General features: G+C 34.4%; 1 protein-coding gene across 1 annotated transcript; it reads left to right on the top strand.

Moving 5' to 3' along the window:
• The first annotated feature begins 1,727 nt into the window (after positions 1-1,727).
• On the top strand, positions 1,728-11,447 carry LOC140332506 (protein Cripto-like). The gene is made up of 6 exons (XM_072413746.1): positions 1,728-1,833; positions 5,790-5,839; positions 6,649-6,795; positions 8,664-8,778; positions 8,872-8,972; positions 11,100-11,447. The coding sequence occupies exons 1-6, from the start codon at positions 1,772-1,774 to the stop codon at positions 11,210-11,212; spliced, it is 588 nt and encodes a 195-aa protein (XP_072269847.1). The 5' UTR covers positions 1,728-1,771; the 3' UTR covers positions 11,213-11,447.
• Positions 11,448-12,087: the final 640 nt, after the last annotated feature.

Here is a 12,087-nt window from a genome sequence, read left to right as displayed (position 1 = left end):
TATAATCTGGTATACAAAGTCATAGTATTAGATGAAGTTATGTATAAAAGCTCTATGTTTTATAATGATTGTTTTTTTTTAACATTTGTAAATTATGCACATTTAGCCGCCTTATAAAAGAGGGGGGTAACTGCATTAAGTCACTGCTCTAACTAATTTGTTTGTGTATGTAAATTTCTTCTTAAGCTTTAAAGCTTGTAAACAACAAATGGTAATTAGTGCTTTACCCACTTACTAAAAATATATATATTTGTATGCAACTTTTCATATTAGGCAGATGAAACAACAATTATATTTTAAAAAAGTCTTGATCATAGGAACATAGAGAGAAATATGTAAACCTCTCTGCATACAAAAACCTACATTTTCTAATCAATGGAATCAGTTGATATTTCTATACAGTAGACTGATTTGTGCAATTTGAGACAATTTTGTTGGTTTGCTCATCTCTAAAGTTAAGCACTCTTTTTTTGTTCATTTGGTCATCAGATGAGTATCCTTAGCTAAAAATGCCCTTGGATAAAAATTACTTAGAAAATCTAAAAAAAATTGTCACAGCCAGTGTGTAGCTGTGTTAACCAATATTTTTCACCATAATACTGTATTATTGCTTATATTTGAAACCCACATTGTATATGGAAAAAAGATTAGCTTGGTTTTCCATGTAAATTGCCCAACCTTTACATGTAAAAAGGCGCAAAAGAAATTCACTCCAAAAGTCCAATTTTGAGTCAATCTGCTGATGTGCATGTGATAGAGGGATTGCAAATACAAAACTGCATGTGATAGAGGGAGTGCAAATAAAAAACAGCAGTTTTCTCTATTATTTGTGTACTTGAACACTAAAAAGCTGTAAATCCAAATGTAAAATTGTATCTCTAGAAGACTCAGGTTGACCAACAGCTGAAATGAGTTCTAAATGGGTTATAGGTTGTTTTTATTAGTTTTTCAGCAAATAACACTAAAGACTATAAAAGCTCACATTTGTTGTTCAAAAGGATAGATTTATATATGTCACCATAACAATTTTTGAGATTAGGATTTATGTCTTTTATCAGTAAAAACATGTTTTATCTAATAAAAAAACTGGTTTGCCAACTTTTTTGCAAGCACACTTTAAATCCACCCAGAAGATGTATACAAATAGAGATGAGCTTTTGCTCTGATTTTCCAGATTTGTATACTAGAACCAAGGTGGTTGTTCAAAAAAAAGTACTGAACCATAAGGTCAACATAAAGAGCAGAAGGCAGACATTTGTAAAAGCTGTGGTGGCTCCAATATATGACAGTTTTTACTTTAGGCTCATTCTATGCAGCCCGGTGTCTTTATTTCACCATTTTTGCCCTATAAACTAGTACTAACTACATAGACTTTGGGAAAAAAAAAAGATTTCATGGCTTTACACGTATTTGTCTAAGAAATATTATTGAAAGATGAAATGTGCAAAGTAAATGGATGCTCTATATAACTGGAAAAATAATTAAATTCTAGCCAACTTTTATTTCTTACTTTTTTTAGCAAACCCAGTGCCCACATGACCTATGCATATTAGATTCCTCATGCAAGGTTACACGTTATTATTTTGTTTCTGATAGCTCTTCCTTCTCATTTTTAAAAGGTCCTCCTGCTTTCGTTTGCATAATAAAAAAACATTTGTTTGTGTTAATCCTTTGTTTCCTGGGTGTGTCCCAAAGTGATTCTCAGTCTGATTGAATTTGAATTTCTCACTAATTGAAATGTTAAAGATGAGCTGCCTTATCTACAGGCTTCATGGTGCTGTTGAAAATCACTTTAGTATTGTACGTGTTCATTGAAGAGATGTCCTCTGCCAGGTAAGAAATTTTTACTGCAGCCTATTTTAAACTTTATCAAAGTATATACATTCACAGGATATATCTATGTTACTTGCTTTCATGGATAAAGGCTAGAGGTCTTGGATGTCTTGAAAATGTATATATTTTTATTTATTTAAATGTAAGCAGAGTTGTTTAGCATAATCATCCATTAGATCTTGTTTGATTCCTGTAGTTTATATATGAAACCTGATTATTTTATTCAGTAGTAGTATGTTTGTCTAGTTAGCTTTACTATAGTTTGCAGGACTTGTCTTTTGTTTAGCAAGCTTGATTTGAAAATGTGAACTATATTAATGGGATTTTTTTTTCCAAAAATGCCCCATGAGGAGTTTACTTTTGGCATCACTGACACATTGGGAAAAACAACTCATATTGCAATATAATATACTGCAAAATGAGTGATTCTTTGCATCACAAGATTTCTGGTACAGGAACCATACTCTACAGAAACTTTTCCATCTTATGCAAACAAACTTGTTAGACTTAATTATTTTTCAGATTCCCAGCCCTTTTATGTCATTATCAACATACATGATTTCCATTAATAATTAAAAACAATAATGCTAACCAAACTCCACAGTCTTTAAAACTAATTAAACTAATGAAAGTCTTTAAAGCTAATGAAATGTACACATCGTTTTTAAAATATTTGGGCCAGTTGCATTGGAAGTACAACTAACAACAAAAAAAAAACTGCCAGACTTTTATATGGACTAACACAGCAAGTTTTCCTTTTTCTACTTGTTTTACCTGACCATGCTGTGTTGGGTGACAATACTGTATTGATTTCAATGTATTGTTGTTGCCCTATTACAGGAAGAGGAAAGGTGAGATCATCAGGTAATAAAACTGTTGATAAGAGATAAAAGGGGTCTCCTAAAAACCACAGCATTAATGCGTGACAGACCGCATCATATTTCATGTTCTTTTCCTATATTGGAATTCAAGTTTAATACTTTATTAACTATTATTTTTAACTAGTGTGTGTGCATATTTTACATATTATGCAGTGCTTCCAAAGTTGATAGTCATGTCACCAGCTGTCCCTGGGCTCACAATCTATTGTCCCTACAATAGTTGTATGTCTATTTTAAGCAGTTTAAGGTTGATTTTAGGGGGAGAAGTGGCTTTGCACAGAAAATGATCACCTTTTAATTGAGTGACTTATCACAGAAATATTTTTGCAAGTGAAGTTGAGTTTAGGGTCAAAATCATCCAGTATCACGGCAGCACTAATGTGATTAGAATTTTTTTAGCTCAGAGTTTCTCAACCTTCTCCTGGGATAAGTAGCTAAAACAGAATAACCTTGTAGCATGCTAAACCTATTTTCTAGCCTAAACAGACTAGTCATTTTATTAGGCACTGTTTCAGACTTAGCCTCCTAGGCACTTATTAAACTACTTTACCATTTTTAGTGTCCCTCACACTTTGAGAGCATTTGAGAATCACTTTGTTGTGTGGTTGCAGTTCTTTCCTACCTCCAGAGAAGGAAATGCAACCGCACAGCTGGAAGTGACTTGTTGCATCCAGGAGCTTTGCTGCAATCCACCACCAGCTGTGTGCAAACATGTGCATAAGATGGTTCTTAACGTCCCCCATTCTCCCTCTGAAATGGTGTTGCTTCAAGTGAACTTTTAAAATCCAGCATTAGCCACCCTATATATATTGTTGCAGTCAATGACCTGAGCATCAAATTTCTAGAACCTATAATAAAGTTTTTCACAACAAAACAGATCTAAACCTATGTATGTACTAAAAGCTGGTATATTACACCAGTGTTTCTCAATCAGGGTTTTTCAGAGGTTATTAAGGGTTCCTTGAGCAACAAGCAATTTGGACCTCGTAGATCATTTTAAATGACACCAATTGTCTTTTTGGCTATCTGTAAGGGTGTCATTCTTACCACTGTCCACCACACTAATGTACTATAAGTTGTGGATATAGTAGTTATAGAAAGGGTTCCTTGAAGACCCTAAAGGTAATTCAAGGGTTGCTCTATGTTAAAAAGGTCAAACAACACTGTATTATACTCTGTCCTATGACTATTCAAGAAAGTGTGCTTTGGGCTCCCAGAAACCAAACAAATACATCATATTGTTTGACCTGTTGTACTTCAACCTAGTGTTTATCCTTTTGTGCTACACAGATGAATTTCAAGGTTATGTTCAGACTATTTTGAAATTTTCTGTTTAGGCTTACATATTTAGATGTTTTACCAAAAGAAAACAAAATATGAAATGGAGACAGTTTGACAGTCGATTGGCTCTGAAAAGTGCTCCACCTGCTCATTGTACAGAACCCGAACAAAAATAGGATTTATCCCAGCTTTGTGGATATGTCTTTATATTTTTTGATTTTATGTAGGAAATGGTCTATTTTAAACTTTAGTATTTCAGTACAGATCTGCCAAGCTATGTAAAATCCCAAAGCTTATTGAAATCGCTTTGTTTCTTCATCCAGGAATCCAGCATTCTCTATAAAAGTTTTTATTTTTCTCATAAATGTGCATGACAGCAACATGATTTAATTTTTTTTTTTTACTAATTACATATATGTACATGGGATTATTTATAGTGTACCAATACATAAGTATTTGCTTTCTGATTTACAGTCATGATTTTACTTTGCTGTTTCTTCTCTTAATGACAGAGTAGGGATCTTCCCACCAACTGGAAATAATGCCCTCCTTAAAGAACTTATATCTTATGTCAAATCTTTTTAAAGGAATCTTGTTCTGGGATTGATATGTAGGCTGCTAATGCTGATCACCTAACCCCATTCTCCCCCACCACTACTACTTTAGTGCTCTCCTTGTTCCTGAGCCACTCTGTTTGCCCTTTTAGACCATTGAAATATACCTGGCACCTGCTGTTAAATTGGGTTTAGTAATAGGCACCAACAAATCAGTCTGTTTTCAATAGGATTTCTTTCCCCAGTACTAATGGCCAAATAGAACATCACCAGTTTGAAGAGGGGTGCAAATATGCAGATGGGAGCAGGTAATTAAATTCAACTTTTCCTATGCCCTGCAGGGGCACATAGTACAAGATAAAGCATTACCTGGTGCCTTTTAGATGAGATTTCTGCTGTTGCATTTTTGATCTGTTCTGTGCATTGCCAGCCCATTGAATAGGTAGCCTTACCATTCATTAAATGCATGACATAAAAGCAATAACACCTAGGTGACAACACCAATCACAAATAAAGGGAAGTGTAAATGAGCCTTAAAGTGACTAAAATACATGCAAGGTCATGCTGACCTCTGGGTGGAGGTGCAGAGATCCTCCCAATTACAGCTATTGATTGTATTGTATTGGGCAGAGGACTGCCCAAGGGTAAGGATTAGTGGAACGATGACTATTATTTTTTTAATGATTGTTTTACAAGTTTATACTGTACATATTGTGTTTTTATATTTTATGTATAAACCCTGTATATATGTTGCTAGTTCTAAGTTCTGTAAGCATTTAGTTAGCAGTAGCTCTCTGGTAATTAAACTTTGAAATTGAAAAGAAATGTGATTGGCTTCTTTTCCCCAGAACAAGTGTTTTATAGCACAGTAACTTTAGGTGCACTGGGATGTGTGTGTGTGTGTTTAATTTTTATTACTATTGTTATCATGAGCACTGTAAGGTAACCCTTTAGGTCTGCTGGTCAGAATCATTAGTTCTGCTATTGGCTTTTCTGTATTGGCAGCTAAACACAAGAATAAATACAAACAATACACATTTGGTGCCACTCTGACTTCATAATAATTAGCAGCCCTAAACAGACCACTTCTAGAGACTTGGTAACATTAATTAAATCCCTGCACAAGCACTTAGATGTCTGAACTTTGCAATTTTAAAATGTCAGATTAATGTATTCAAATGCTTACCTTTAACACTTGAACATGAAAGTTAATTAAAGATGTTCTTTTTGTATTCACTAGACTGTTCTACCTGGCTTTTCAACTACTTGTTACCATTCACATGGGAATTGGTGAGTATATTGTTTACCTTTTATGAAAAAAATGAATTGACTTAAAAAGTTTTTAAATAAAAAGTCTGTCTATCTTATGAAGGAAAGGTTATAGTGATGTCACGTTGTAATGATACATATTCATCAGAAGGAATCGGGTCTAATTAGGTTTATTTTTTTAGTTATATGTAAATGCAACTCATCTAATATTGCACTCTATTGTTTTTATAGTTCGTTTCAAACCTCATTATACATATACATGGGTGATTCAATTTTGGTAAAACATAAAGAACAAAGATGTTTTCCTAAATAGTGTAATTGAAATATAAATGTATGTATCACCGAACAAGCCACAGACTCTCAAAGAGCTCCATTTATAAAACAGGGAATTAGACATTCCCTCAAACCTTTTCCCATGGGAATTATCAAGGTTCATGTGTTTTAGTGGCAGTAATTGATTCCCACAGGGGTGTGCTTGAAGGAATGTCATATTCCCTGTTTTATAAATGGAGCCCAAGATTTGTAAAGCCTATTATTATTATTCTAATATTAGTTTAAACCAGGAATCCTAAGTCTGATTTATTGCTGATCCCATTCTAAAAATGCTTTATTTCCTACTGGAATGGTAATATTCTATTTTCTGTACATTGTCACTGACCAGAAAGAAGCATTTGGCACATTATTTCTTTAGGACAGCTTTACTAAAAATTCATTATGCTCTCCTAAGTGTAATTTGTCACCTGTATTGTACATCACAAATTATGTACTTTCTACACCATCATAAAAAAAAACAAAATAATTTTAAATATTTTTTTTGTTCTGAACACCAGCAATTTTAAACGGAACTGTGAAAGCTGTTGGATCCTTAAATTCACTAGAAAAACATTTTCAGAAGCCTATGAAGCAACTTAACCATACCGAAAATTGGAAGCAGAGAGTCTTTGGAGAAAAGATTCCTTTTATTGGGCTCACAAAAAGTAAGTCACGCTCTGACAATGACTGCCACTAATGTTTTCTTGTCCATCTCCCAAGAATTGTAAGAAGATGTGTATCCACACTGTGATGAATCAAAACACCGTGTGAAGCCTCCTAGGTGGGGCTACTTCAATAATTCTTCTTGATTCAAACCTCTGTTGTCAAAAACATTCTCAAATAAAGTATCAAAAGGGAACTGATAAAGTAGTTCATAAAACCAGCTATTGTATATTAAGGAAAATAATTTTAATCTCTGCACCTACTTCTGTATTATTGTCAGATGTTTGTGATCCTAAGGAATTCCCAAAAATTCCTGCATTAATGCAAATCTAGATTATCTATAAAGACACGCATTTACAAAATGGTGCACGTGATGTTTGTATATGTAATGCAAAAAAAAAAAACACAAAATATATCATATTCTGTTTAATGTTGACAATAGTCACTTTACTTGATAGCAAATTGTGTTTTGCTCGGTTGTTCCTGTTAAGGATGACTCATTAGTGTTGATTTGTTCCTTTACTGTCCATTGAGAGGGAGGTGAGCAAGCCTTTATTTAATTTCTGTAAAGCAAAGTGACACCCTATAAAAAAAATTTTAAGGGCAGCACTGGATATGTCCCCATTAAATGTTTGTTGATATATGTAGATAATAAAATGGCATGTTTTTTATTATTACTGGTAATCTTTATGTGTATACTGATTGTGGTCAAATGCAACTAAAGATATTACTATAAAGATTCAAATGTTTTGACATATTCTTTTCTCAACTTCTAAATCCCATAGTGAAATGTTTGTTAATTAATAGCCATAATCATTTGCTTAAGATTGATTTGGTAAACATTTGTGGAAATGAAGACTCATCAGTGCAGCAACATTAAAGTGTTTAATAAGAAGGAGAAACAAGCAATTCATAATGATTTACTTTGTTAGTCATTTTGTATGATTAATTACTCCAGCGAATACCGTTTTTGGAAAGTACACTATTTGTAGCAGTTCTGATAGTGGTGTCTGTCTCATCCTGCTGTCCTAGGCCTTGACTAACTGATTCATATTAGGATGTACAGAGGATCTAGGCATACAAAGACACAATGAAAACACAAATTGCAAGGTTACATTCATTCATCAGATTACCCACTCTTGTAGTCGCATAATGTTGGTATGATGTAGTGGTTCTGGGTTGGTAGTACATCCCGAGGTTGTATAGAAGTAACTACATGCCATCCTCAAATACTGTTTGTTTTTAAACAAAAAAAAACTTTATATAAATATACTTACTGCTAATGGCAGCTATTCATTTAGAAACCATAGAATGGGATAGATTTTTTGAGTGATTCCTGACCTCTCCGTTCTCCTCCTCTCGGTGAGGTAATAATAAAAATTGATTAAAAATTTTTTGCTGGTTTTCCATTGGTTTATTGCCTACAGTACACAGTATGTGGGACCCTACATTTACTTCTCCATAAGCCAAAACATAAATGTTGGCCTGATGTGAAGGGGGCTGTATTAAGAGCAGTCTTTTGTTCCAGAGCTGAACAATCTAATAAGTTCTATGTTTGAGTGAACGTTTTGCCCAAGTGCCATTGTGAGGTTACCCATGCATGTCCTATACATTGCCCAGTCCTACTGGATAAAAACAAAGGGGTATATGATCTAATGTCTGTGAAAGAATGAGCAGACATATAGGGTACTGCATAGCAAGGGCAAAACAATAGCAATTCATAAAGAAATTCCAGCCTTGGACTAACTCCTCTCCAAGAAAACTCCACAGTGCTGAGCACCCAAAAACAAACATCTTTTTCTGCATGTATGAATACCATGCTTTGTCCTATTTGACATTTTTTCAGCACTGTACTTATTATTTTTTTCAGCCAATACACTGAACAAGAGTTGCTGTAAAAATGGAGGGACCTGTATGCTAGGAAGCTTTTGCGCTTGCCCTAAGCATTTCACTGGGCGATATTGTGAATTTGATTTGAGAAAAAAGTAAGTATTAAACAACCCCACTATATGTAATTCATTCTTTTTCATCCTTGAAAAAGTGATTTGATCATTGTCTGCTCTGTTTCTTTCTTGCAGGCATTGTGGCTTTGTTGCTCATGGGCATTGGCTGCCTGGAAAATGCGCTTTATGCAGATGTTTTTTTGGGACTTTGTATTGCTTTTCTTCTGGGGGCTGTGGTACGTCTAAATATAGAAGCTTGCAATTATAAGCGGTGAAAAATTATGGTTTCTTCTGGTTGTAATCTATTCTGTGAACAAAAGCTCTGTTTACAGTGCAGGCATTTATATACACATAAAAATAACAAAGTGTACAAATAAGTACACATTTCTTGGGTAGATGTAGCAATAAGCTGCTTGAATTAAATGGAGCCTGTGGCAATCTCTCTGCTTAACGGAAATGATTGTCTTCAGTTTTTGTCATTTTCTGAAAATCCAACTGATCCAATGTGTGCTTAGTAGGAACATGTTTAGCCTTTGATAAGCAACACCGACATGAAAAACCTACAAAAAAAGGTTTACAAGAATGAAACAAAATGATTCCTGACATCACCAGTGATTTGCAGCTGACTCGGTGCTATTTAAAATATTTTGTGAATATACCAATGCAGCTGCTATATTCAGTCAAACGAACAGTTATCCGAAATAAAATATAAAAATGAGCTACATGCATCATTCATTAAATAATGTATACATCAAAACCCACTGCACAGAGGCTAAGATTTTTTTCATTTTTTTTTTTTTTTTTTAACTTTTAAATAAGGCAGGCACAAGCTGTTTTATCAGGAGATGTCTCTTTGACCACTGAAGAAATACATCTTTTTGTCCCATAGCACAAATGGGCATTAATGTTTGTGCTATGGAATAGGTACAATGCAATAATGGTCCTGTTTCACAGGGATGCCATTGGAAATTCCTGGGCCCTCCCTTCCTTATGTCCTAATGTTCCAGCATTGCATCGGTCAAGCTCTTTTGATTGGAGCATGGAACTACTTTTTCAAGTCGAGAGGGGACAGTAATTAGACCTGGTTTACTGATTACTTATAAACACAGTCATAGGTTTTGGCGAGGTTGAGACCTTTTTAGATTTAACTGGAATTTGCATTGGGACATGGGGAGGGACGATCGCGGACCATATGGGTTGCCGATGTGTAAACACAGCTTTTCATGGGGGGGGGGGGTGACTTTAAAACAACTCAAATAAACCTTGACTCGCCTGTCCCTCTTCCTGCACAGGCTGTGCCATCTTCTTTCTATTCTTCCTGTCAATAATCTTTGTCCATCTTAATTGGCCAGGCAGGGTTGATGTAAATGTGCAGGCATGAAGAAGTATATTCATTCATTCCTAGCACAAACAGGAGAAGTGGGGATTTCTGGGTAGCCTGGAAATCCTGTGCATTAGCTCAGTTTTTTTTGCCAGAAACCTCGAGCGATCAGACACATAAAATAGAATATTGCAGAAGGGACATTGCCTGTAACTTTCTGAAATAATAACCTGCCTAATTATGGAAATTTAAAAAAAAAAAGTTTTATAATTAAATGATCATATTTAAAAGTGTATGTTTTCCAAGAAGAGCACTTTCGTGATCATCTTCCTTTCATAAAAAAACACAAATCTTTGACTTCTAAATCAGTAAGGCTTGTTGAGCATTTCCCTCTCCCCCTGAAAATGAAAACAAAAAATGGAACAAGCATGAAATAAATGGTGGCTACTCAGTGAAAATACCCTGCCTCTGACAAGACCATCACTGTACCTGAGTTTTGCAAGCAATAAAATGTCATTCAGATATGAGTTGTCCAGGATTCCATTTGTCACCTTGCAAATGGGGTTAAGATGGACAGATAAACTAGATTATGTGAGAAAATAGGAGCATATGGAGGCAATCACTGCTGTCATGCATTTTATGCCCTTTTCATAACAGGAAAATGACAAGGCACTAGTTGTCCTATTACCAAACATCCTTTATGACTAGAAAGTGAGCTTGAGAAATCAGCTGCAGACATTGAACACCATGCATTAAGTGTTCAAATCCCCTGTAAAGACTCTGAAAGCAAAATAGGCTTTTGTCCTGTTGTTTACTCTTAGAGCAAACCGTACCTATAATTTGCAATTCCATTGTGTTTCCTCCCTTACCCATATGCAATCAACAAGGCTTATTGTTTTAAACAAATGCTAATAGACACACATCCCTTATCCTTTTGTATTATAAACCCATGTATACTTTTTTTTCCTAGTGCGTTTCTTTTATGTAAACAGACTTAAAACTGAATTGTGAAGTAATTTTGTTCTTATTTTTTTTCCCATAGATAAACATGATTATCATAAAGAAGTTAAAATTATACAGTCCAGAGAACCTTCCATGGCACCATTACCTCTTGTGGTTTTCCTAGTTCTGGCAATGAATAAGTTACTATTCTAGAGCTCTTTTTTTTTTTTTTTTTTCCCTCCTTTATAAAATACCTGTAAAGTAAATATATTGACCATTTGAACATATTTATTGAAAAAAAGTTGTAACCTTGCACTTTGCTTTGATAAGCTTTTGCACATTTTATTTGTTGAAATAGCTTTTATATTTTTTATTGTACTTTATTTTTTGATGATGTTTTATATTTTACAAAACCAAAAAACTGTTCTACCATAGCCTGTTTGTGTGTGTTTTTTTTTTTTTTCCAAAACATTTTAAGGAACCACCATGTATGTGATTGAATTTTATTTGGTGCACCTCTACCTCACCCAGAAACATACAGGCAGCTGTCAAAGGTCAGTGCCAATTGAACCAATTGTGTTGCCAATGCTTCCTGTGTGTTTTTGTTTTTTGGCAACATCAAATAACGAAGAATATTTTCAGGAAAACAGTCAAAAAAAACTGCTAGGAGTTTTAAACTTTACCTACTCTAACATCAAGAATCACTTTTTAGAGATATAGTTTACCTGTTGTGTTCATGTGAATGGAGAGGAGCCCAAAAGAGTCTGTTACATGTGAAATGAGGTCATTAACTGTGAAAATGCAAACACAATACTGGTAACCACAACAAAAATATTACTCCAACATATCAGTTTCCCAATGCAATTCTTTTATTTATTTATTTTTTTTTAATTGTATTTTTATTGAATAATTTCAACAGCTAACAAAGTGCGATAACAAAAAGAAGAGACCTGAGCAAAACAGTTTTGGGCCAACTATATAATGAAATGCCTGGAAGTATTGGAGGGTAGTTAACCTTGTCTATAGGTAAAATAGCACAAAATATGCAAAGTCAATAGACAGTATAAAAATTCTCCATACAGCTGTGA

This window comes from Pyxicephalus adspersus, chromosome 6 (assembly GCF_032062135.1).
Source record: "Pyxicephalus adspersus chromosome 6, UCB_Pads_2.0, whole genome shotgun sequence".
In the NCBI taxonomy this organism is placed as follows: domain Eukaryota; kingdom Metazoa; phylum Chordata; class Amphibia; order Anura; family Pyxicephalidae; genus Pyxicephalus; species Pyxicephalus adspersus.
The sequence above is the reverse complement of the archived record's forward strand: the minus strand, read 5'-3'. Positions and strand labels throughout refer to the sequence as shown.